Genomic DNA, 24,818 nt, shown 5'->3' with positions numbered 1-24,818 from the left:
TCACTGGTTTTCCTTCTCTAGAGAACCCACCCTAAGACAATAGCTTTGAGGTACAATTGATATAAAGTACACATACTTAAAGTTACAATTTGATAAATTGTATGTCTATATTCCTGAAACCATCTTCACAATCAAGATAATGAACATATCCATCACACCAAAAAGTTTTCTCATGCCCCTTTGCTATTCCACTATCTTGAACCTCCTCAAACCCTCCCCAGGCAACCACTGGTTAACTCTCTGTAACTATAGATTAAATTATATTTTCTACAGTTTGTTGGAAATCATTCGCCAATATATATGTGGGAATATTTCTGGACTCTTTGTTCTGAACCATATGAACCATAGAGCCATTGATCTATTTGTCTGTCTTGATACCAGTACCATACTGTCTTAATTGCTGTAGTTTCATAACAAGTAGTGTTAGCTTCCCGACTTTATTTTTATTTTTCAACTTTATTTCAAAGTAAAGATGCTTTGCCCTGAATCCATTGTCCTGAGATGATCTTTAAGCTTTGAACCGAAACTATCTGAAGTCACCTTTGAACCAAACAACAGCTTAGCTGAATGTAAAGAATGTTTGCCTTGAGTGTTGCACTTAAAAAAAATTATACAGATGAGATCAAATTGATGACAGTAACTCTAAAGAATAGATGAGAAATTTTAGGGGCAGTGAGTTTAAGTTAATGGTGAAAAAATTTGGGAAGAGATAATGAGAATGATGATACAATGTGAAGAATGTAACCAGTGTCACTGAATTGTATATGTAGAACTGTTGAATGGGTATATGTTTGGCTCTGTATATTTTCACCAAAAATAAATAAATAAAAATATTTTGGCTTTTTTTTTTTTCTTGCTATGCTAGAACTTTTGCATTTCCATATAGTTGCACCTTGCTTTTTTTTTATCCAATCTGAAAATCTCTGCCTTTGCATTTAGGTGTTTAGACCATTTACATTTAATGTTATTATTGATATGGTTAAGTTCAGTCTATCATCTTGCTATTTCTTGTTTGTCTCACCTGTTCTTTTTTCCTCTTCTGCTTCTTTTGGATTTATTGAGTTTTTTATGATTTCATTTTATCTTTGTTGATTTATTCCCTATAACACTATTTTGTTGTTTTAGGGGTTGCTTCATGGTTTATAATATACATCTTTAACTTATCCTAGTCTGCCTTCAATTGATAGTGATATATACCACTTCACATATAAGAATCTTAAGTCTATTTCAATTTCTCTTCTGACCTTTATTCTGTTGTTATACATTTTACTTATCCATATAAACCCTGGAGTACATTGTTGTTATTTTTGTGTAATGAGTCAAGTATCCTTTAAAGAGATTTACATAATAAGAAAAAATCTTATATATTTTCCCACATAGTTATAATCTGGTGCTCTTCATTTCTTTGTATAGATCCATATTTTCATCTGAATGCTATTTTACTTTTACATGAAGGACTTCCTTTAATATTTCTTGTGGTGCAAACCTTCTAGTGAGGGATACTTTCAGCTTTCAAAAGTCTGAAAAAAGCCTTTATTTACCTTTGTTTTTGAAAGATATTTTCAATGAGTATAGAATTATTTTTCTTTAACTATTTTAAAGATTATGCTTTGCTGCGTTCTTATTTGCATTGTTTCTGATAAGAATTCATATTTATTTTTTGCCATGTTTGTCATTGTCTCTTCTATGTAATTTATCTTTTTTCTCTGATTGCTGTTAAGATTTTCTCTTTATTACTAGTTTTAAGTGACCGGATTATGATGTATCTTGGTGTAGTTTTTCTTCATTTTTTTTGTGCTTGGAATTCACTGAGCTTCTTGGATCCCCATAGAGTTTCTAAGAAGCGCCTGGTGGATTTGAGCTGCTGACCTTTTGGTCAGCTCTTAACCAGGGTTTCCTCATCTCAGACATTGTAGTTTTAATCTCTAAAACTTATTCTTTATATCTTATATGTCTCTACTTAACTTTTGCACATATGGAAGCACATATGGAATACGGTTAAAATAACTGTCCTCTCCTAATTTTAACACCTGTGTCACTTCTGGATCCATTCTGATTGGTTGGTTTTTCTCCTCTTAATGGGTCATATTTTCCTGCATGCTTAGTAATCTTTTACTAGATGCCAAACATTGTGAATTTTACCTTTTTGGGTGCTGGCTATTTTTGTTTCCCTATGTATCTTGGAAACCCTGGTGGCGTAGTGGTTAAGTGCTATGGCTGCTCACCAAAAGATTGGCAGTTCAGTTCCACCAAGTGCTCCTTGGAAACTCTATGGGGCAGTTCTACTCTGTCTTACAGGGTTGCTATGAGTTGGAATCAACTCAACGGCAATGGCTTTGGTTTTTTTGGTTTTATATATACCTTTGTGCTTTGTTCTAGAATGCAGTTAAATTATTTGGAAATAGTTTTATCCTTACGGTTCTTGCTTTTAAGATTTGTTAGGTAAAACCAGAGTAATGTTTAGGACTAATTTTTCTCCACTACTGAAGCAAGACCCTTCTGCATACTCCACACAGTGTCCTATGAATTATGATATATACCAGTCCGTTTGGTAGAAATAGGTACTATTCCCAGTCCTATGTGAGGGCCAAACACTGTTGCCTCTAATCCTCTTTGATGGTTCTTTCCCAGTCTCCAGTAGTTTCCTCCTATGCATATGCCCATCAGTAATTTGCTGAATACTTGAGGGGGTCTACAGGGTTCTCTTTTTCTATAGCTCTCTCCTTTCCAGTACCTGTTCTACAAATTCTAGCTGCCTTGGTCTCATTGTCTACCAACCTGTGTCAGTAGGCTCTGAAGTCTTATCAGTCAAGCATAAGTCCTCAGTTCTGTCCACATTATGTCTCAAAGAACATTCAGATCGAGGTCTTTATACAAAAGAAAGTATCCTCACTAAAAGCCACTCATGAATGCACAAGGATTCCAAAAGGAGCTTAACATTTCTTTTTCAGTTAAGTTGCCTTTCAGTAGTTACAGAACCCATGTTGAATAGGAATCCAGGAGTCATTCTCTCTGCATAGTTCCCTTAGTCTTCTGTAGCTGTCTGCCTTCTCATTAAGGTCCTGCTCACCCCTGGGAAAGCCTAGATGTCTTGGGGGGTCCTGATGGCCAGGCTCCATCCTAGAAGGGCAATGTTTGGTTATTACAATTTTTTAGACTTAAGTTCTTCACACTCTTCAGAGTAAGGCATGAAGAAGACCAAAAATCTTTCCTCTTGCTAATATGGACCTGGTATCTATCATAGGACAGTTTTGGTTCATTTAACAAAGTCTCTGTCTCTTTACTGTGTCTTAGCAAAGATATTCTCCACTTGCACTGAAAAGTAGAAGAAAGAAGGGATGAGGAAAAATAAAAGTCCCATTCTTCCTGAAAGGTACTATTCTTCAAGTTAAATAGGTTAAATAGACTTTGAAGGTCAGGCTTAGAAATTCACTACCATTAATTTGGTGGGGGAGGTTCCTGCATTCCAAACAATAGTGTTTTGTTGGAGAGAGCATAATAAATTGCAATATGGAAAATCTGTTGTGTCTAAGCAAATAATAAAGTTAAAAGAGATTATTTCATCCCAAATGTTTTTTTTTTTCATGTAGAAAAAATTTTATGTTTGGGTAAAACCAAAAACCAAACCCAGTGCTGTTGAGTCGATTCCAACTCATAGCAACCCTATAGGACAGAGTAGAACTGCCCTATAGAGTTTCCAAGGAGCACCTGGCAGATCTGAACTGCTGAACCTTTGGTTAGCAGCCATAGCACTTAAGCACTATGCCACCAGGGTTTCCGTGTTTATCTAGGCAAACTTATAAACGTTTTCTGGTAAGAAGTAATGTTTAACATAACCTTTTTTAGTTTCTCCCCTTCTCATCAACAATTCAGCTTCATTAGCTGGATTTGTATCATTTCTTGAAAAACCAATGACCTGGAAGTCAGGAGACTTCTATAACATGCTTAGCCTTTGTCCTTTGTTCTGTAATCTTGCACAATTTCTTTCACCTTACTGAGAGTGGTTTCTTCATCAGTAGAAAGAAGACTTGGTGATCCATAGAATTCCTTTGTCATGGTTTTTAAATATGCCCACAAATCCTTTGATACTTCTCCCTTTAAGAAGTGGAGCTTAATTCCCCTCTTGTTGAATGTGGTCTGGCTCACTTCTAATGAATAGAGTATAGCAGAAGTGATGATATGTCACCTTCAAACCTAGGTCATAAATGCCTTGCAGATTCCTTCTTGCTCTCCCTCTGGAGCCCCTTGCTCTGAAGGAAGCCATCTTCTATATCATAAAGATCCTCAGTTAGTCCTATAGAGAGAGGCTCATCTTGCAAGGAACCGTGGCCTTCTACTGACGGCCATATAAGTGAGCCATCTTAAAAGCAGATCTTCCAGCCCCAGTGAAGCCGTTATATCATTGCAGCCCCGGTTGATATCTTAACTGTAATTTCATGAGAGACCATGAGCCAGAATCACCCAGGTAAACTAGTCCCAAATATCTGACCCTCAGAAACTGAGATAATAAATGTCCATTTTCTGTGTCATTAGGTTTTAGGGTAATTTTTTATGCAGCAATAGAAAACTAATACATCCCTGTACCTTATACATCCTTCCAGTTTATGGTTCTGTAATTTAAATGCAGGAGGATGTATCACTAGTTGCCTGTTGCTTTTATTAATACTGTACAAACTACTTTGCCTGTTATATTTAAAAACTCTTCCTTTAAGAGCCTACACTTCGTGCAATAAAACATTTTACACAAAAAACTAAACAATATTTTTGAATAGAGATTTTTTCAAATGGATATTTACTATCTTGATAGCTTATGGGTTTAGGTAAGATGGGACCTGGGGCAACTTGTCACCTTTCATAAAGTTCAGGAAAGGGCTCTTAGATCTTTGGAGGGTTTTCAAGAGATATGTGGACGCTTGACAGTGTAATGCTATGTTGAGTACTTTCCTAAGAAAGAATGTGTATAGTTTTTACCAGCTTTTCATAGAGTGTTTCATGCCTCTCAGCTCTTTTAAGTCAGGAACCACTACCTGGACCAAATCAACCATTTCCACCTGTGGGAATTCAGGTCTAGAGCAGTGGGTAACTTAAAACCATAGTTAGGACAGAGATCTTCTGATTCTTAACTCAGTACTGCAGACTCCAATCTGAGAGATAAATCCTACACATAAAAGGCAGCACCAGGCAGAGCTGGTCTTAACCATGTCCTCAAGTGCCCAGACCCTCAAGACAGACCTTTCCACTTATTATTCTGTTGTTGCATATCTCCTGCCTTTTTAATGCATCATAAAAGCCCCGCTTGCTAGCAGACCTTTTGGCTTGGTTCCTTTCAGCTAAGCCCTTGCTTTGAACCCCACAGGAACTCAGCCAAAGCACTTTTTTACCATGGTACCTACTAGAACCTAAAATTACGTTATACTTCTATGCCCTGGTTACTGTTGATATGTTGATATACCACTTATATATTTCCTCCAGTATTTTTTGAAACTGTCACCTCTTTACCATTTCTTATTGAACCAAGCCTGATATGAATATTGTCATCATAATAAATACAAGAGATTTGGGCTGAAGGACTAAAAATTAAAGTCAAGTTCATATATGTAAGTTCAGGATACATTCTGCCTATTTAGAAAATTTTTTTTTAACAGCTACCCACAGATGCCTGAAAAACAAGTCTAAATCCTTGAATCTTTGACAGGAGAATTGGAACTTACCTTGCATTCTTCTTATATTCTGCATAGTCCTGGGCGTTCATTAGGTTCTCTTTAAATACTTTATCACCAGTAGCGTTGAGCATTTACCATGAACAAGCCTGGGCTGATTAAAGCTAAGGGAGCACATGTTAGTGTAGGGAATCCTGGCTTTACCATTGACTTTTACTCCTTAAACCATCTGTACTTCAGCCTTCCCAAGACACTGGTCCCGTATATCTTTGCCATTCATTTTCACCATCCTGTATACTCCAGGCCACAATCTCTTTGCCATGGCCAAAACCGATTCAGAAAAGCCATGATTTGAAATTATAGTCCTGGGAAACTGGGTATGAAGAACCTGCACTGATACCATGAACTGCCCATGAGGCCTGAGCTTGACTCAGGGTTGGCTGTCCCTCCTCCCCTTAGCTCCAGAAGATAGCTGTTGTTAGCGGTTCCTGGGCTTGGACAAATGACCTAACGTCATCTGATCCTGGCCACCATTCACGGGTTCTGAGAGACCGGTGCCCCTCCTTCCCAAAGGTAGAAACAGAGAGCCTCAGAAACATTCCCAGAATCTCTGAATGCTAATGTTTCCTGCAAGTTCTGCGCTATAGTCTAACTTATAAAACAATCTTGTATCACAAAGGTAAAGTTAAATGACTCAAGTGGTAATCAGGTATGTTTATTTTTCCATAACATAAAGATATGAGTATACTTGGCAGTAGGAAAAACATATTTCAAATTTTGGCAATTTTTTTTAAAAAGTAAAAACAGGCTCTCTGCTCCTCCCGGTTTAGTAGACAGCCGCTACTTTTCGTGCAGTGCCAGCCGCATCCCTAAGACACGATGGTGAATGTCGGAGTAAACGGATTTGGCCGTATTGGACGCCTGGTCACCAGGGCTGCTTTTAACACTGGCAAAGTGGACATTGTTGCCATCAATGACCCCTTCATTGACCTCCACTACATGGTCTACATGTTCTAGTATGATTCCACCCACAGCAAATTCCATGGCACCGTCAAGGCTGAGAACGGAAAGCTTTTCATCAATGGGAAACCCATCTCTATCTTCCAGGAGCGAGATCCCACCAACATCAAGTGGGTTGATGCTGGTGCTGAGTATGTTGTAGAGTCCACTGGTGTCTTTACAACTTTGGAGAAGGCTGGGGCTCACTTGAAGGGTGGTGCCAAAAGGGTAATCATCTGTGCCCCTTCTGCTGATGCCCCCATGTTTGTGATGGGCGTGAACCACGAGAAGTATGACAACTCTCTCAAAATTGTCAGCAATGCTTCCTGCATCACCAACTGCTTGGCTCCCCTGGCCAAGGTCATCCATGACAACTTTGGCATCGTGGAGGGACTCATGACCACAGTCCATGCCATCACTGCCACCCAGAAGACTGTGGATGGCCCCTCTGGGAAACAGTGGCGTGACGGCCGTGGTGCTGCCCAGAACATCATCCCTGCATCTACTGGCGCTGCCAAGGCTGTGGGCAAGGTCATCCCTGAGCTGAATGGGAAGCTCACAGGCATGGCCTTCCATGTCCCCACCCCCAACGTGTCAGTCATCGATCTGACCTGCCGTCTGGAGAAAGCTGCCAAATATGATGACATGAAGAAGGTAGTGAAGCAGGCATCGGAGGGTCCCCTAAAGGGCATCCTGGGCTACACTGAAGACCAGGTTGTCTCCTGCGACTTAACAGTGACAGCCACTCTTCCACCTTTGATGCTGGGGCTGGCCTTGCCCTCAATGACCACTTTGTCAAGCTCATTTCCTGGTATGACAATGAATTTGGCTACAGTAACAGGGTGGTGGACCCTATGGTCCACATGGCCTCCATGGAATAAGACCCCTTTGGACCACCAGTCCCAGCAAATAGCTCTAGAGGAAGAGAGGCCCTCTCAGCTCCTGGGGAGTCCTTGCCCCAACTTGATCCAACACACTGAGAATCTCCCATCCTCTACAGTTTCCATCCATACCCCCTGAAGAAAGGGGAGAGGGGCTTAGAGAGCCCAACCTTGTCATGTACCATCAATAAAGTATACTATACCTATACCCAGCCAAAAAAAAAAGTAAAAACAGCTCTATATTTAAAAGTAAATTCCAAGGTAACACATTAGCCTTGTCTCAGTAATGGCAGGAAAATCCTTTGACAAAAAAATTAAAAACCATTTAGCCTTTTTAAACTTCCAAGGAGTTAAATTTAATTATGGACGGCAGCTAAGAGCAGAGAAAATGTCCTATTTAAAGAATAATGTGTTCAACAAGTCTATGATGTATGATATGCAATATACGATATATATTATATATATATATACACACACATACACATATACATGTAGGGAGAATATAGGAGAAAAAGAGAAGGGGCGAAGAAACCCTTTGGATGATGTTCCTTGAATCTACTCAGAAACTTTTTCTTTGAAAGTTGAGAAGTTCACTAAAATGAAGTAACCTAAGAAAACATACGTGGTTTTAGTGATTTTATCAAGAAAACACACTCTACACCTTGAATAAGATAGCAAAAGTGATCTAAGCCTTCTGGCTCAACAGACGGAATCAGTAGTGTTAGGCTTAGATCACTTTTGCTATCTACAAATTGTTTCAAGTGGGATTTTTCAAAGCAGAATCGAAATATGTACAATGGGATTACAAATTATTTTTATAATAGTGATTTAACTCTAAAATGGCAACTTTCACTGGGAGAGCTGCCTAATTTCAGCTTTCTAAAAGGATTAGATACTTTGACTTTGCTTGCAAAAGATACCAAGTGTGCATTGAGTATGAATTACGAAGGGAAATATGCATAGCAGGAAACATGAAAGCAAGTAAAAGCCAAGTTAATGGATATAAATTTTATATTTTTCACATATTATTATTGGTGGCCAAGCAATATTTACTATTAAAAAACCAGGCATGTCAATAGTTCCAGAGCAATTCTACTATCCCGAATCAAATGACAACTAAAAATGTTTAGTTTTGTTCTTTTATTTTGTAGGTATTATTACCTGGCATTCAGAGCACATCAGACACCTCTTGCTAGCAAAGAGAGCTGTATCGCTATCTTGGAAAAGTCCAGATTAGATCACTGGGTGCTAGGAAAAACAAAGGTATTGTTTTCTTTATTGTTCGCATTGTTACCTGTGATGCCCTTCCCTTTGCCTTTGTCTCCTGTCATAGTATAAATGGCGTAGTTTAGCCTGTAAATTGTGTAGTTTAGCAGACAAGATCACAACCTAACAATGATTTTTACTGGTCTTGGGTCAAGAGTCCTCCTGCCTTAGAAACTGGAGGATGAGGGTTTCCTTCTTATTCTGTATGTAGTTGGAGAACCATTTAGCCTTTTTAGAATGAGATCTTTAAGCTCATTTTAAAATGTCCTTTTAAAAAAGCTGCTTATTCTATCTAGCACCACATGTAATATATGCAAATCATATTAATGACAATGATGAGCTTCTTTCAGAGTTTTGTCCATTTTTAATTGGACTCATGTTATTTACTGAGTTCCCTGATGATTAGTCTCATCATGCGTAGCTTTTCATTTGGGCAAACATCGTGTCCCTGTAGGATCCCAGGGTTTAATGATCCATCCTGAATTGCACCACAAAGACAACCTTAGCCTGAGTGGTGATGGCCAGCACAACCACTCCTCAGCAGGAATTAAATCACCGTGGCTTGTCCAGGCCCTTCTCCCTCCTATCTTCCACTGTGGGCCTTGGGTCAGTTCTGTTGGTTAGTATCTCCACCAGAGGCTATCTGGAAACCAAGTAGAGATCAAGCTGAGAAAATGGAACTCTTGGCAGAAATGAGGCAGGCCTGGAACGTATTTGGGATCTCCTAAAACTCTGTTAACCTCAGCATCTGTTAATATCAAAAATCAAGGATTGGCTCAACCTTAGAAGAAGAATTGTATTTGCCCCCAAGAAGTCTATAATATCAGCATAAATTAAATCACTGCCTTTTTTTCTGCTACTCTGTCTAATAGGATTGCTATAAGTCAGAATCGACTCAATGGCAATGAGTTTGGACTTTTTTTTTTTTTTTTTTTGGTTTTCACTGTAAGCTTTATTTGAATAATGATTTTAATATTTACAACTAAGAATATGATGAAGTAGAGTGAATTTTTGTTTGGGAGCTCATACGAAATGCTAAATCTTATATCTCCTTTCAGGTTTTTCTCAAGTATTACCACGTCGAGCAGTTAAATTTGCTGCTGCGAGAAGTCATAGGCAGAGTGGTTGTGCTGCAGGCATATACCAAGGGGTGGCTTGGAGCCAGGAGATATAAGAGAGTCAGAGAGAAGAGAGAGAAGGGGGCCATTGCCATCCAGTCAGGTAAATGCTCCAGTTTTCATAGATACTGTCCTGAATCTTGACGTTTCAAGTCTTTAAGTACTGGGGGCTACCACCTGTTGCTTTTCTCAGTGGCCTCTTCCCTTTCTGCCTCCCTCCCTCCCTTCCTTCCTTTTTCAGCAAATGTGTATGAGTGCCTACTGTAGGCCAGGCCCTGTACTAGGTGTTAGGGATATAGCAGTGAACAAGATGGTCTCTGGCCTCATGGGTAAACAAACAAGCCATTATGATACACTGTGATGAGTAGCAAGATAGAGGCAGTACAAAGTGCGCAATGTAAAATCCAAGCCACACAGACATGTGCCCTATCTCCCAGATAAGTGACATAATATACATTTCAGGTCAGTTACCAGGTATTCAGCATCAGAATTATTAATGCCATTTGTAGAAGGATTTACTAGCACAGACAGTACTCACAAACTAAGGGAACAAATTGCTGGGCTCTTCCATGCACCCAGCCCCACCAGTGCCTCTTCGCACACAATATGTGTCATTTGTGTTACAAACAGCATTTGAGCACATGTGCTATTGATAAGTGGTTGTGAAAGTGCCAGATCTGGAACATAGAGGACGATTTCCTTTGTGCTTTCGTAACCCAGAATCACAGGTGCCTTAGTCCACTCAGTACTTCATGACCTCATTTAGCAACTTGGAGTTGTGATACTCAGACCAAGCAAAGTAGGGGAGCAAAAAGGAGAGATACACGTGTCCGTGATAGGTGTTTTTCACTCCCCAGTTCTGTACCTAAAAAACTCAAAACACTTCTGGAAATTCCTTCCCACATTCTCTTCTCTTTCTCTTCACCGGTCTTTGGTTCCTATTGTACCATTTCCCCTCCCTCAGCACAGTTCTTGACTCATGGCTCACCCTCCACAAATGGTACTGTAGTGCTACTCATTATTCCCCTTCTGTTACCACTCTATTTTTCTCTTCCCCTCAACTTTCGTATTTATACCTCTTCTCACAAATCAAATGGTCAGGCTATTCCAGTTCCTTTCCGTCATTTCCCCAACCCCCTGCCCCCAAGTCCTGAAGACAGGATCTACTGCAGGGGTTGGGATGACAGAGAACCACCTTACTTGGGATGGGGGTCCCATATGGTTTGGATTCATAGTATCCTCAGTTACTCACTTCCTGAACCAAAAGAACCCCTCTCAGAAACATCTCAGAGGCCAACCTTGAGGACAGAGAGGCCCCTCTTCCCCACCATAATTCTCGTATCTGTGCTTCTTTTATTCAGCGAGAAAGCAGGAGGGAGGGAAGAGAGTGGTAATAGGTTGGAACAAAAATAGCTTATATCAATTGTCTGGCATGTTTTTAAATTAATGTCATTTCTAGCACATGGTTTTATATTTTTAGCCTGGAGAGGATATGATACTCAGAGGAAATTTAAGAAAATAAGCAACAGGAGTGAGTCTGCTGTTCATATTCAAGCAGGTAATTAAAAAAACATTTTCATAGTGTCCATTTGAAAACATTCTGTGATTAAGTTCACGTGAGTTTAGAAAAGCTAAAAGGTTAATAATTCAGAACACTGGAATATGAGTCAAGAGGTTGTGGGCTGTAGTGCTTATTCTGACACAACCCCTGTGAGATAATAATGATATCAGGTATGTTGATAAGGATGCTCTGAGTGGGTAGGTACTCTTATATTCCTCATTTTGTAGAGGAAGAAACTGAAGCAGAGACTTGCCCAAGGCCATACAGCTAGTTAGTTGCAGAGCCAGCATTTGAACATAGGTGATTTGGATATAGACCCAACTTTGAATACTGCCAGTTGAACACATCTCTTTCCCTCTTGGAGTCACACTTTCCTTATCTGTGAAATAAAGGCACTGGCTAAAAAAGGCCTGGAAAGTGCCTTCCAACCCTGGAATTCTCTGATAATATGCAACACCTGTTTCTCAGTAGCACCATAGTAGAAATAACTTGATGACTTTCAAAGTCAACTGTCAAAGAGCAAACTGGACCTTTTGTTAAAATTAAAGCAAAGAGATTTATTGGAGGAACAGACGATGCAGATCGGGCAGCACTTTGTGAGGATTCACAAAAGTGCCCCAGCAAAGGAAATTTTTCAGAGTTTAAGTATAGGTAATCCAGGAACTTAACGAGGAAAACATTCTGATTGATTGGCATTTACAAAATTATGATTTAACAGGCACCAGACAATTGCAAGCTCCCTTAAGCACTGTCTTGTTAATCACAGAGTTTGAGTTAGTTAACTTCTTGTTAATCTGTGGATATTTTGGGGCACAGACTGAGTAAATACCCTTTCTGGGAGCAGGCTGTGAGAGGAAGAGAGGAGAGGGGAGGAGAGCTCAAAGGCTTCCTGAGGTATTTTGGCGAGCTGACTTTTGAAAGTCAGCTAAGAATGAGCAGTAAACAGCAAAAATAGATTCTAGCCTACATCTGCGGCAGAAGCTTCTCCCGCCAGGCACCTAGATTTTTAGGGCTCCTTCACAACCCCTACCTTCTGATCAAGAATTTCTGTAGAAATTCACTGATCACTATTATTAGAGTGTCTTTTTCTACATGGACTTATTTTCCTTGCATTATTTAGATGACTGCCTATTTAGAATGGGTTTTTAAGACCCCACACTTATAGTCATGAGTCGTCTCTTTATTGGTTCCCACTTACTTTGATAAGCCTTTAATACTCAGGTTGCTACCTGCAGTTAGCCGTGCAACACCGCTGACTTCTTTGCCATACCATAAATTGGACCTCTGCTTCTGTGATCCTTTAAGAAGGGGTATGTAAGAGTAGGGCCAAATTAATAGGAATACTTGGCAAGGTGTGGCATTGGCCAAGGTGAAGAACAGAACTGTTCTCTAAGGAATTGCCGTTTCTTTAAAACACATGATCTTTTGGATAGCAAGTAGTGTTGTATTGTGAGTACGGTTATTATAATGATAATAACAACTATTATAATGGTTAAGAACATTAATCCACTTTGTAAAACTGGGTTACTCAAGAACCAGTTCCATTAGGTGTCGTTTTTGTTAGGTACCATCGAGTCGGTTGCCACATTCACAATCATTGAGCCCATTGTTGCACACGGTGTGTCAATCCATCTCATTGAGGGCCTTCGTCTTTTTCACCGACCCCCTACTTTACCAAACGTGGTGTCCTTCATCAGTGACTGGTCCCTCCTTATGTCATGTCCAATACGTTAGACGAGGTCTTGCCATCCACACTTCCAAGGAGCACAGTGACGGTATTTCTTCCAAGACAGATTTGTTCATTCTTCTGGCAATCCACGGTATATTCAATATTCTTTGCCAACACCATAATTCAAAGGCAGCAATTCTTCTTTGGTCTTCCTCATTCACTGTCCAGCTTTCCCATGCATATGAAATGATTAAAAATTCCATGGCTTGGGTCAGATGCACCTTAGTACTCAAAGTAACATCTTTGCTTTTAAAACTTTAAAAAGGTCTTTTGCAACAGATTTGCCCAGTGTGATACATTGTTTGATTTCTTGACTGATGCTTCCGTGGGCATTGATTGTGGATCCAAGTAAAAGGAAATCCTTGACAACTTGAATATTTTCTCTGTTTATCATGATGTTGCTTATCGGTCCAGTTGTAACTAGTAAGGATTTTGGTTTTGTTTATGTTGAGGTGTAATCCATACTGAAGGCTATAGAATTTGATCTTCATCAGTAAGTGCTTCGAGTCTTCTTCACATTCAGCAAGCAAGGTTGTCATCTGCATATCACAGGTTGTTAATGAGTCTTCCTCCAATCCTGATGCCTCGTGCTTCATATAGTCCAGCTTCTCAGATTATTTGCTCACCAAACAAGTCGAATAAGTACAGTGAAAGGATACAAGCCTGACACACACTTTTCCTGATTTTAAACTATGCAGCATCCCCTTGTTTTGTTTGTATGACTGCCTCTTTGTCTGTGCACAGGTTCCAAACGAGCACAATTAAGTGTTCTGGAATTCCCATTCTTTGAAATGTTTTCCATAAGTTATTATGAGCCGCACAGTGGAATGCCTTTGCATAGTCAATAAAACACAAGTAAACATCTTTCAGGTATTCTCTGCTTTCAGCCAAGATCCGCCTGACATCAGCAATGATATTCTTCATTCCACATATTCTTCTGAATCCAGCTTGAATTTCTAGCAGTTCCCTGTTGATGTACTACTGCTGCAACCGTTTTTTAAATTATCTTCAGAAAAATTTTACTTGCATGTGATATTAATGATATTGTTGGATAATTTCCACATTCTATTGTATCACCTTCTTTAGAATGTGATTTTTTTTTTTTTTTATTGTATCACCTTCTTTAGAATAGGGACAAATACGGATCTCTTCCAGTCAGTTGGCCAGGTAGCTGTCTTCCGAATTTCTTGATGTAGACTAGTGAGAATCTCCAGCCTTGCATCCATTTGTTGAAACATCTCAATTGGTATTTCATTAATTCCTAGAGCCTTGTTTTTTACCAATACCTTCATGCAGCTTCGACTTCTTCCTCCCATACCATCAGTTCTCAATCACATGCTACCTCCTTAAAATAGTTGAACATCGATGAATTCTTTTTGGTACAATAACTCCGTGTATTCTTTCCATCTTCCTCTTTTTTTTATTGTGTTTTCAGTGAAAGTTCATACCACAAATTAGTTTCTCATTCAAAAATTTATACACAAATTGTTTTGTGACGTTGGTTGCAATTTCCACAATGTGTCAGCACTCTCGCTTTTCCCTTTACACCCTAGGCTCCCCATGTCCATTCTTCCAGGTTTCCTGTCCTTTCCTACCATCTCATCTTTGCTTTTCAGCAGTTGTTGCCCATTTGGTCTTGTATACTTGATTGAACTAAGAAGCAAGTTTCTCACAAGTGTTATTATTTGTTTTATAAAATAGGCCTGTCTAATCTTTGACTGAAAGGTGGACTTTGGATATGACTTCTGTTCTGAGTTAGCAGGGTGTCTGAGGGCCATAGTATTCGGGATTTCTCTAGTCTCTGTCAGACAGCAAGTCTGGCCTTTTTTTGTGAATTTGAATTTTGTTCTACATTTTTCTCTTGCTAGGTCTGGAACCCTCTATTGTGAACCCTGTCAGAGTAGTTGGTGGTAGCTGGCACCATCTAGTTCTTCTGGGCTCAAGCCAATGAAAGCTGTGGTTCAAGTGGTCCATTAGTCCTTTGGACTAATATTTTCCTTGTGTCTTTGGTTTTCTTCATTCTCCTTGAGCTGGGACCAATCGATATATCTTAAATGGCTGCTCACAAGCTTTTAAGACCCCAGGTGCTACTCACCAAAGTTGGATGTAGAACATTTTGCTTAGGAACAATGTTATGCCAATTGACTTAGATATCCTCCGAGACCATGGTCCCCAGCCCTTGGCCCCAGTAACTCATTCCTTCAAGGTGCTTGGAAGTGTTTAGTAAGCTTCTATGGCTTTGCCTTGGTCAAGTTGGACAGACTTCCCCTATATTGTGTATTGCCTTTCCCTTCACCAAAGTTAACCCTTATCTACTATCTAGCTAGTGATTTCCCCTCTCCACTTTGCCCCTACCTCATAACCATCTGCTATGGATTTGATTGTGTCCCCCAAAAATATGTGTCAACTTGGCTAGGCCATGATTCTCAGTATTGTGTGGTTGTCCTCCATTTTGTGGTCTCATGTGATTATCCTATGTGTTGTAAATCCTAATCTCTACCTGTGGTTAATGAGGCAAGATTAGATTATGTTAAAGAGGATTATGGTAGGATGAAACACCCTTACTCAGGTCACAGCCCTGATCCATGTAAGAGATGTTGCACTGGAATAGGACCTTTATCACCTTTTATCCCACAATAGATAAAAGAAGAGACAAGCGAGCAAAGAGATAGGGACCTCATAACACCAAGAAAGAAGCTCTGGGAACAGAGTGCATCCTTTGGACCCAGGATCCCTGTGATGAGAAGCTGCTAGACCAGGGGGAGATTGATAACAAGGACCTCCCCCCTGGGCTGACACAGAAAGAAAGCCTTCCCCGGGAGCTGGCACCCTGCATTCAGACTTTTAGCCTCCTAGACTGTGTTGTTGTTGTTGTTAGGTGCCGTCAAGCCAGTTCTGACTCATAGCAACCCTGTGCACAACAGAATGAAACACTGCCATCCCTACAATCATTGTTATGCTTGAGCTCATTATTGCAGCCACTGTGTCAGTCCACTTTGTTGAGGGTCTTCCTCTTTTCTGCTGACCCGGAACTTTGCCAAGCATGATATTCTTCTCCAGGGACTGATCCTTCCTGACAACATGTCCAAAGTGTGTAAGACGCAGTCTAGCCATCCTTGCTTCTGAGGAGCATTCTGGTTGTACTTCTTCCAAGTCAGATTTGTTCGTCCTTTTGGCAGTCCATGGTATATTCAATATTCTTCACCAGCACCACAATTCAAAGGCATCAATTCTTCTTCGATCTTCCTTATCCATTGCCCAGCTTTCACATGCATATGATGCGACTGAAAATACCATGGCTTGGGTCAGGTGCACCTTAGTCTTCAGGGTGACATCTTTGCTCTTCAACACTTTAAAGAGGTCCTTTGCAGCATATTTACCCAATGCAATGTGCCATTTGATTTCTTGACTGCACTTCCATGGCTGTTGATTGTGGATCCAAGTCAAATGAAATCCTTGACAACTTCAATCTTTTCTCTGTTTATCATGATTTTGCTCATTGGTCCAGTTGTGAGGATTTTTGTTTTCTTTATGTTGAGGTGTAATCCATACTGAACGCTGTGATCTTCAATCTTCATTAGTAAGTACTTCAAGTCCTTTTCCCTTTCAGCAAGTAAGGTTGTGTCATCTGCATAAAGCAGGTTGTTAATGAGTCTTCCTCAAATCCTGATGCCCCGTTCTTCATATAGTCCAGCTTTTCGGATTATTTGCTCAGCACATAGATTGAATAGGTATGGTGAAATGATACAACCCTGACGCACACTTTTCCTGACTTTAAACCAATTAGTATCCCCTCGTTCTGTCCAAACAACTGCCTCTTGATCTATGTAAAGGTTCCTCATGAGTACAATTAAGTGTTCTGAATTCCTGTTCTCCACAATGTTATCCATAATTTGAGAAGCCCCCACATGTCTGTCAGTTTGTCATACTGTGGGGGCTTACGTGTTGCTGTGATGCTGGAAGCTATGCTACTGGTATTCAGATACCAGCAGGGTCACCCATGGAGGACAGGTTTCAGCTGAGCTTCCAGACTAAGACAGACTAGGAAGAAGGACCCGGCAGTCTGCTTCTGAAAAGCATTAGCTGGTGAAAACCTTATGAATAGCAGCGGAACCTAGACTGTGAGAGAATAAATTTCTGTTTGTTAAAGCCATCTACTTGTGGTATTTCTGTAATAGCAGCACTAGATTACTAAGACAGAATTGGGTACCAGGAATGGTGTGGTGCTCTAACAAATACCTACAATGTAGAAGTGGTTTTGGAATTGAGTAATGGATAGAGGCTGGAAGAGTTTTTAAAGTACTTAATAATAAAAGCCTAGATTGCCTTGAAGAGACTGTTGGAATTATGGACATCAAAGACAGTTCTGGTAAAGGCTCAGAAGGAAGTGAGGAGAGCTGTAATACTGGAGATGATGCAAACCCCGAGAAATATCAGCAGAGTAATGGCCGCAGCAGAACCAGAAGACCAGCTCAATGTGGTGTGGGAGCCAACCCACGAGCAAGAGAGCTGAGTGCCTTTGGGCAGGAGACTTCCTAGAGGAGTGGGATATCCCTGGGCATGTATCTTGGAGCTAGGTTCACTGACCTATGGAGCAAGAGAGCTGAGTGCCTTCCAGGTGAGTTTTACTCGTGGAAGAAGGTACCTCCAGTCACTTATAAGTAGAGCTAAAGAGCTTTAGAACACTTGCCTGAGCAGGGCATACACCAGGCTGGCCCAAGGGCACAAGAAGCCAAGAGACCAAGAAACCAGGAAGCAGAAGCTGAAGAGGCAAGGAACACAGGAAGCAGAGCTGCCTCAGTCTCAAAGGGTAGGGCCACAACCTCTGGGATCTCAAATGTAGGAGCCTTGGTCTCTGGAGTTTCAAAGGTGGGGCCGTACCCTCCTAGGTTTTAAACAGTCAGACCTTCACCAACTTGGTTCCAGAGCGTGGGGCTGTCTTTCAAGAGTACCAGCGGGATGGAGCCAGATCCTCTGCCCATAGTTGAAGGGGTGGGGCTGCCATGCCCAAGGGGTAGAAAAACGGGGCCTGCCGGGGCTGAGGGGATAGTGTTTCCACTCAGATGGACTAGAAAAATGGGGCCACCCAGAGTTGCTGTTCCAATGGGTCTGGAAGGTGGAGCTAAAGGGCAGGGCCATTGACTATATGTTCTCAGAGAAACAGAGGATTATTTTCAAGCCTTGAGAGCTAATGTGATATGTTTTGCCGACTTGCCTCATGCCTATTATCTCTTCTTTCCCTCCAGTTTCTCCCATTTGTAATGGAAATGTCTACCTTGTACCTTTTCTTCCATTGTACTTTGGAAGCAGATAACTTGTATTCTAGATTTCACAGATAAAGAAGAATTTTGCCCCAGGAGATTTTGGACTTGGAGTTGATTTAAGACTTATTGCTATGATATGATGAGGTGAATGTATTATACATGTGGCAAGGACATGAATTTTAGGGGGCCACAGGTGGAATGTTATGAATCCAATTGTGTCCCTCCAAAATATTTGTCAACTTGGTTAAGTCATGATTCTCAGTACTGTGTGGTTGTTTTCCATTTTGTGATCTCATGTGATTATCCTATGTGTTGTAAATCCTAATCTCTACCTGTGGTTAATGAGGCAAGATTAGGTTATGTTAAAGAGGATTAGGGTAGGATGTAACACCCTTACTCAGGCCATAGCCCTGATCCATGTAAGGGGAGATTCCCTGTGGTGTGGCCTGCATCATCTTCTATCTTACAAGAGATAAAAGAAGAGACAACAAGCAAGCAGAGAGATAGGGATCTCCTACCACCAAGAAAGAAGCTCCAGGAGCAGAGCATGTCTTTTGGACCTGGGGTCCCTACATTGAGAAACTCCTAGACTAGGAGGAGAATGATGACAAGGACCTTGCCCCCTGGCTGGCAGAGAAAGCCTTCCCCGGGAGCTGGCACCCTGAATTCAGACTTCTAGCCTCCTAGACTGTGAGAGAATGAATTTCTGTTTGTTAAAGCCATCCTCTTGTGGTTATTTCTGATATAGCAGCACTAGACAACTAAGACATCATCAAAGTTTTTTTTTTCTGTGTGTAAACCTTTTATAATAGTGGTTTTATACAATATTTGTCCTTTTGTGATTTACTTATTTCACCCAGCATAATGCCCTCCAGATTCATCCATGTTGTGAGATATTTAATGGATTCTTCATTGTTCTTTATTTTTTGCCTCCTTCCATCTTCTTTTGATTCCTCTTGTGTCACTCAGTATTTGGCCCATGGAATCCTTCAATGTTGCAACTCAAGGCTTGAATTTTTTCTTCAGTTCTTTTAGCTTGAGAAATGCTGAACAGGTTCTTCCCTTTTGGTTTTCTAACTTCAGATCTTTGCACGTTTCATTATAATACTTTACTTTGTCTTCTCAAGCCATCCTTTGAAATCTTCTTTTCAGCTCTTTTACTTCATCATATCTTCCATTTCCTTTAGCTACTCGATGTTCAAGAGCAACTTTCAGAGTCTTTTCTGACATCCATTTTGACCTTTTCTTTCTTTCCCATCTTTTTAATGACCTTTGCTTTCTTCATGTATGATGGCCTTGATGTCATCCCACAGCTCGCCTGATCTTCAGTCATTAGTGTCCAATGCACCAAATTTATTCTTGAAATGGTGTCTGAATTCAGGTGAGATATACTCAAGTTCATACTTTGTTCTCTTGGACATGTTCTGATTTTCTTCAGCTTCAGTTTGAATTTGCATACGAGCAATTGATGGTCCATTCTGCAGTTGGCCCCTGATCTTGTTCTGACTGATGATATTGAGCTTCTCCATCGTCTCTTTCCACAGATGTAGTGGATTTGGTTCCTCTATACCCTGTCTGGTGAGATCCGTGTGTATAGTTGCCATTTATGTTGTTGAAAAAAGGTATTTTCAATGAATAGGTCATTTGTCTTGCAAAATTCTGTCATTTGATCTCTGGTATCATTTCTGTCACTAAGGCCGTATTTTCCGACTACTGAATCCTTCTTTATTTCCAGCTTTTGCACTCCAATCACCAGTAATTATCAAATGCATCTTGATTACATGTTTGATCAATTTCAAACTGTAGTAGTTAGTTAAAATCTCAGTTTCTTCATCTTTGGCCTTAGTGGTTGGTGCATAAATTTTAATAATCGTTGTACTAACTGGGCTTCCTTGTAGGTGTATGGATATTATCCTGTCACCGACAGCATTGTACTTCGGCATAGATTTGGAAATGTTCTTTTTGATGATGAATGCAACATAATTCCTCTTCAATTTGTAATTCCTAGCATAGTAGACCATATGATTGTCTAATTCAGAATGGCCAATACCCATCCATTTCAGCTCACTAATGCCTAGGATATCAATTTTCAAGTGTTCCATTTCTTTTCCAAATTTCTTAGATTCATGCTTCATACATTCCACATTCCAATTATTAGTGGATGTTTGCAGCTGTTTCTTCTTGTTTTGAATTGTGGCACATGAGCAAATGAAGGTCCTGAAAGCTTTACACTATCCACATCATTAAGGTCATCCCTACTTTGAGTAGTCACCTCTTCCCCAGTCATATTATGAGTGCTTTCCAACCTGAGGGGCTTATCTTCTGGCACTGTATCTGATGAGTTCCCTTGCTATTAACAAGATTTTCATTGGCCAGCCTTTTAGAAGTAGATTTCCAGGCCCTTCTTCCTATTCTGTCTTAGTCTGGAAGTTCCCCTGAAACCTGTCCACCATGGGTGACCCTGCTGGTATTTGAAATACTGGTGGCATAGCTTCCAGCATCACAGCAACATGCAAGCCACTGCAGTATGACAAACCAAAGACGAGTGGTGGTTCCAGTGGGTAGCCAACTAAAATGATCAAGAAAAGGGGAGTTAGACATAGGGATAGTTAAAGAAATGTAGCTTTCTGGAAGACCCATTTAAGATCTTGCTCTGCTTCTCCTGATGTATTTATCCAAGTACAACAAGTGGTATTAGCAATTGCACAAACTCATCTTCAGTGCTAGAAGAACATAAAGAGCAATTCTGTTATCCAACACAACTTTAACAAGAGAGTTTAAAGATTATTGTTGGTTTTCTACCAGTTAGCTCATTTGTTATTTGAAGCGTAGTAAAACATACAAATTGTGAATAGATTTTCTTAAGTTCAGAATACCTACAGGTGGAAAAACGGCTCCAGAAAAATGCCATCCATCCCTGGATTTGTCCATTATAGGATTTTCATAATTTCTTTTATATTGGGAAAAGAGTTTGAGATCATTGGTCCAATGTACATTTTCATTATAAGAGTGGAGACTTAAGGGAACCCCTAAAAAGCCAAGTGTACATTGACTTGTCATTTTTAAATCATCTAGGCATGGTAATGCCCAACGTAAGGTTCATTATTAAGATTTGAGCTTTTCTTAGTGGGATATATTGATTCCCCACATAAAAATATATTTCCATGAGGGCCCAGATCATGTTATTTCCAGTGTCATTTTGTGGAGAAGGGATGGTTTGGTTGACTTTTTCTAGTCATTCTTCAGTCAGAGAATTATCACAAACAGAAAATAGCCCCAAATATGTAGCGTGGTAAATGCTATGACAAAAGGGTGGCTTTTCTTTGGTACTGTTGCAAGGTCCTTATATAAAAGTTTGAAGATACATGAGATTCCTTGGGCATGTGAGTAATCAATCAGTACAGGGATAAAACTTCCCTGTATTTTTGGTTCAGTTTTTCAAGCCTTCCTCTGTACCATTGACTCGTGTGTGTTTTGTTAAATTGAAACACGGCTCCTGGGGACTTGTTAATAATTTTGGGGGGTGCTACAATGTGATACATATAGCTCATTTAAAGGAAGTGTTAGGATTTACAATACAATCAGATTTAGAGCTAGAGTTAAACACAGGCATAACAAAAGGGTCTGAATTAGTATGCTCAGATTTTGGAATGTGATGGCAAATACAACAGTTAGTCAGGTTTCAGCACTAGCTATGAGTGAGCTAATCTAACAAAGACATTATCATGCCAGGCATCAGCAAGAGTCATGATATACAGTAAGAGAATACTTAAGAAAGACTTCATAGTATAAGAATACTAACTAAAAAGTAATACAAAGCAAGGCAAACATAACAATTTGCTTTTTTCCATCTTTCAATTTCCTCAGTTTTAGCTAACTGTTGATTTTTTATTAATTTTTCTGAAGTTAATTTATTAAGGTTATGATTATTTATAAAGAAATCAGGGTAATTTCCTTTTTCTGTTTTCATCAGGGCTCAGACAACTTGAGGGGCAGCTTCTTTGGCTGCTTTATCAGCAAGCTTTTTCCTTCTTAATCTCTGCAGTTCGAGGGATTCGTTTAGGTTAATGAGCCCATATTTTTATTACAGCAACTTTAGAAGGCAGTATAAAACATCTAAGAGGACTCCCATTTTTATGGCAGTTTTTTTTTTTTCCAGAAGAGGTTAGAAATCTTTGTTTTCATAACTTGACAAAATCATGTTTAACCCCAAAGGCATATTTAGAATCCTTGTAGATATTCACCAACCTCCCTTTAGCAGGTTTGAAGGCAATAGTTGGAGCCCTGGTGGCGCAGTGGTTAAACGTTCAGCTGCTAACCAAAAAGATCAGCAGTTTCAATCCACCATCTGCTCCTTGGAAACCCTTGGGGCAGTTCTACTCTTTTGTATAGGATTGGTATGAGTTGGAATCAACTTGATGAGAACGGGTTAGTAAGAGCAATTAATTCAGCTTGTTGGGCTGAAGTAGCTTCAGAAAGGGCTTGACTTTCAAGAGCCACAGTAGAGGTCGTGATAGCATACCTAGCCTGTTCCCGAGAGCTAGTGGGATCAGGTCTCAAGTAAGAGCCATCAACAAATAGAACAAAATCAGGATTAGCCAAAGGAGTGTCTCTTAAACCTTTTTGGGAAGTTAAAAGCTGTTCAGTTAAATTTAAGCAAGCATGCACTGGGTAACCTTATTGTCAGTTTCCGGAAGGAGAGTGGCAGGATTTAAGCAAGCCATAGAATGTATTCTAATATTAGGTGCAACTAGGAGGAACACTTCATAGGAAATTAGTCAACTGCCAAAAAGATGTTGGGTCAAATCAAAGTTAAGGATTGCAGATACTGCATGGGGAACATAAACATTTAGAAAATTTCCCACTACATCTGCAGTGCTTTCAACTAGTTTGGCTGTGGTAGCAACAGCCCTGAGGTAGGGCAGGTATCCTTTAGCTACAGAGTCAGGCTACAGACTGTAGTAGGCTATAGTCCTCTGTCATTCTGCATGCTTCTGTGTTAAACAGCTAAAGCATTTCCAGAGGCTTCATGTACAAATGGGAAAATCTAGGCGATAGTAAGGAAAGCCTAGTGTAGGTGTGTTTGCTAAAGCTTCTCTCAGTTTAGTTACAGCTTCCGGATTCTCCAGTGTACTTTGGAAAGAATCTGGCTCGGAGGTTTTCAGATATTTACGTAGGAGTGAGGCTAACAAGGAAAAATGAAGAATCTAATTCTACAGTAGTTGCAGAACCTCAGAAACCCACGTAATTGTTTCTTAGTTTTAGGGACATAAAAACAAAAATAGCTTCTTTTCAATTAGAATCAATAGAAATGCCTTATGCAGAAATCATATGACCTAAATACTTAACAGAAGGCTGGGCCAATTGTAGTTTACTCTAGAAACTTTATGCCCTCTGGCAGTCAGTTTTTTTTTAATAAGGTTATGCTGTCATCAATGCAGAGTTGCTGGGAGTTTGACATATTAATGAATCATCGACATAATGCAGTAATTTAGATTCATTTTTGAATTGTAAAGGCTATATATCAGCATGAAGTATTAGAGAAAAGAAAAGTGGGAGATTCAGTGAAATTCTGGGGCATTACACTCCAGGTAAATTGTTGGTTGCCTGTGTGAAAGCAAACAAATATTGGCTTTCAGGGTGGACAGATATACTGAAAAAGCACTACAAGGATTGATTACTAAAAAGTTACAGGAACATTAAAAAGGAATAAGTGTGAATTTGGGACTACTCAAAATCTAGGAATAACAATGCAGTTAATTGCACCAAATCCTATACAAACCTACGGTCTCAATTTCCTGATTTCTTAGCAGGGACTACAAGGGCTGATACAAAAGAATTAATCCTTTAGAAAGGAAGTTCTGAATAATAAGTGCTGATCCTCCTCTAGCTTCTTGTTTAAAGAGGTATTGAGGGAGTCTAGGCAAAGGCTTAGTGGTCTCCACCTGAACATTAACGAGTTCTGCTGATAAAACTTGTCCCATGTTGGTAGATGTGGTCCCCACATGGTTTCAAGAATTAATGAAAAAATGCAAAGGGAAATGGTATAAACCTAAAACCAAATCTGTTGCTGTGGAGTCAATTCCAACTCATATCGACCCTATAGAACAGAGTAGAACTGCCCCATAGAGCTTCCAACGAGTGCTTGGTGGATTCGAACTGCCAACCTTTTGGTTAGCAGCCATAGCACTTAACCACTACGCCACTGGGGTTTCCGGAGAATGGTATTAAAAAAAAAAACAAAAAACTAGGGAGAATGGTATAGAGGGGGTTAAACTGCCTGTGTGTATGACTAATGCCTGCAAACAGCAAGCAGCTTCTTCCCCTCGAATTAGCTCTT

The 24,818-nt window shown here is 40.0% G+C and overlaps 1 protein-coding gene and 1 pseudogene across 1 annotated transcript in view; both read left to right on the top strand.

Moving 5' to 3' along the window:
* Window positions 1-24,818, top strand: part of MYO3B (myosin IIIB) — a 557,666-nt gene that overhangs the window by 339,109 nt on the left and 193,739 nt on the right. The window contains 3 exon segments of the mRNA XM_010602840.3: window positions 8,692-8,803; window positions 9,865-10,027; window positions 11,405-11,482. Coding sequence (XP_010601142.3) covers window positions 8,692-8,803; window positions 9,865-10,027; window positions 11,405-11,482 — 353 coding nt within the window.
* Window positions 6,452-7,748, top strand: LOC104845477 (glyceraldehyde-3-phosphate dehydrogenase-like; annotated as a pseudogene).

The sequence above is a fragment of the Loxodonta africana genome, chromosome 6, assembly GCF_030014295.1.
Source record: "Loxodonta africana isolate mLoxAfr1 chromosome 6, mLoxAfr1.hap2, whole genome shotgun sequence".
Classification (NCBI taxonomy): domain Eukaryota; kingdom Metazoa; phylum Chordata; class Mammalia; order Proboscidea; family Elephantidae; genus Loxodonta; species Loxodonta africana.
This window is presented reverse-complemented; position numbering and strand designations above follow the sequence as displayed.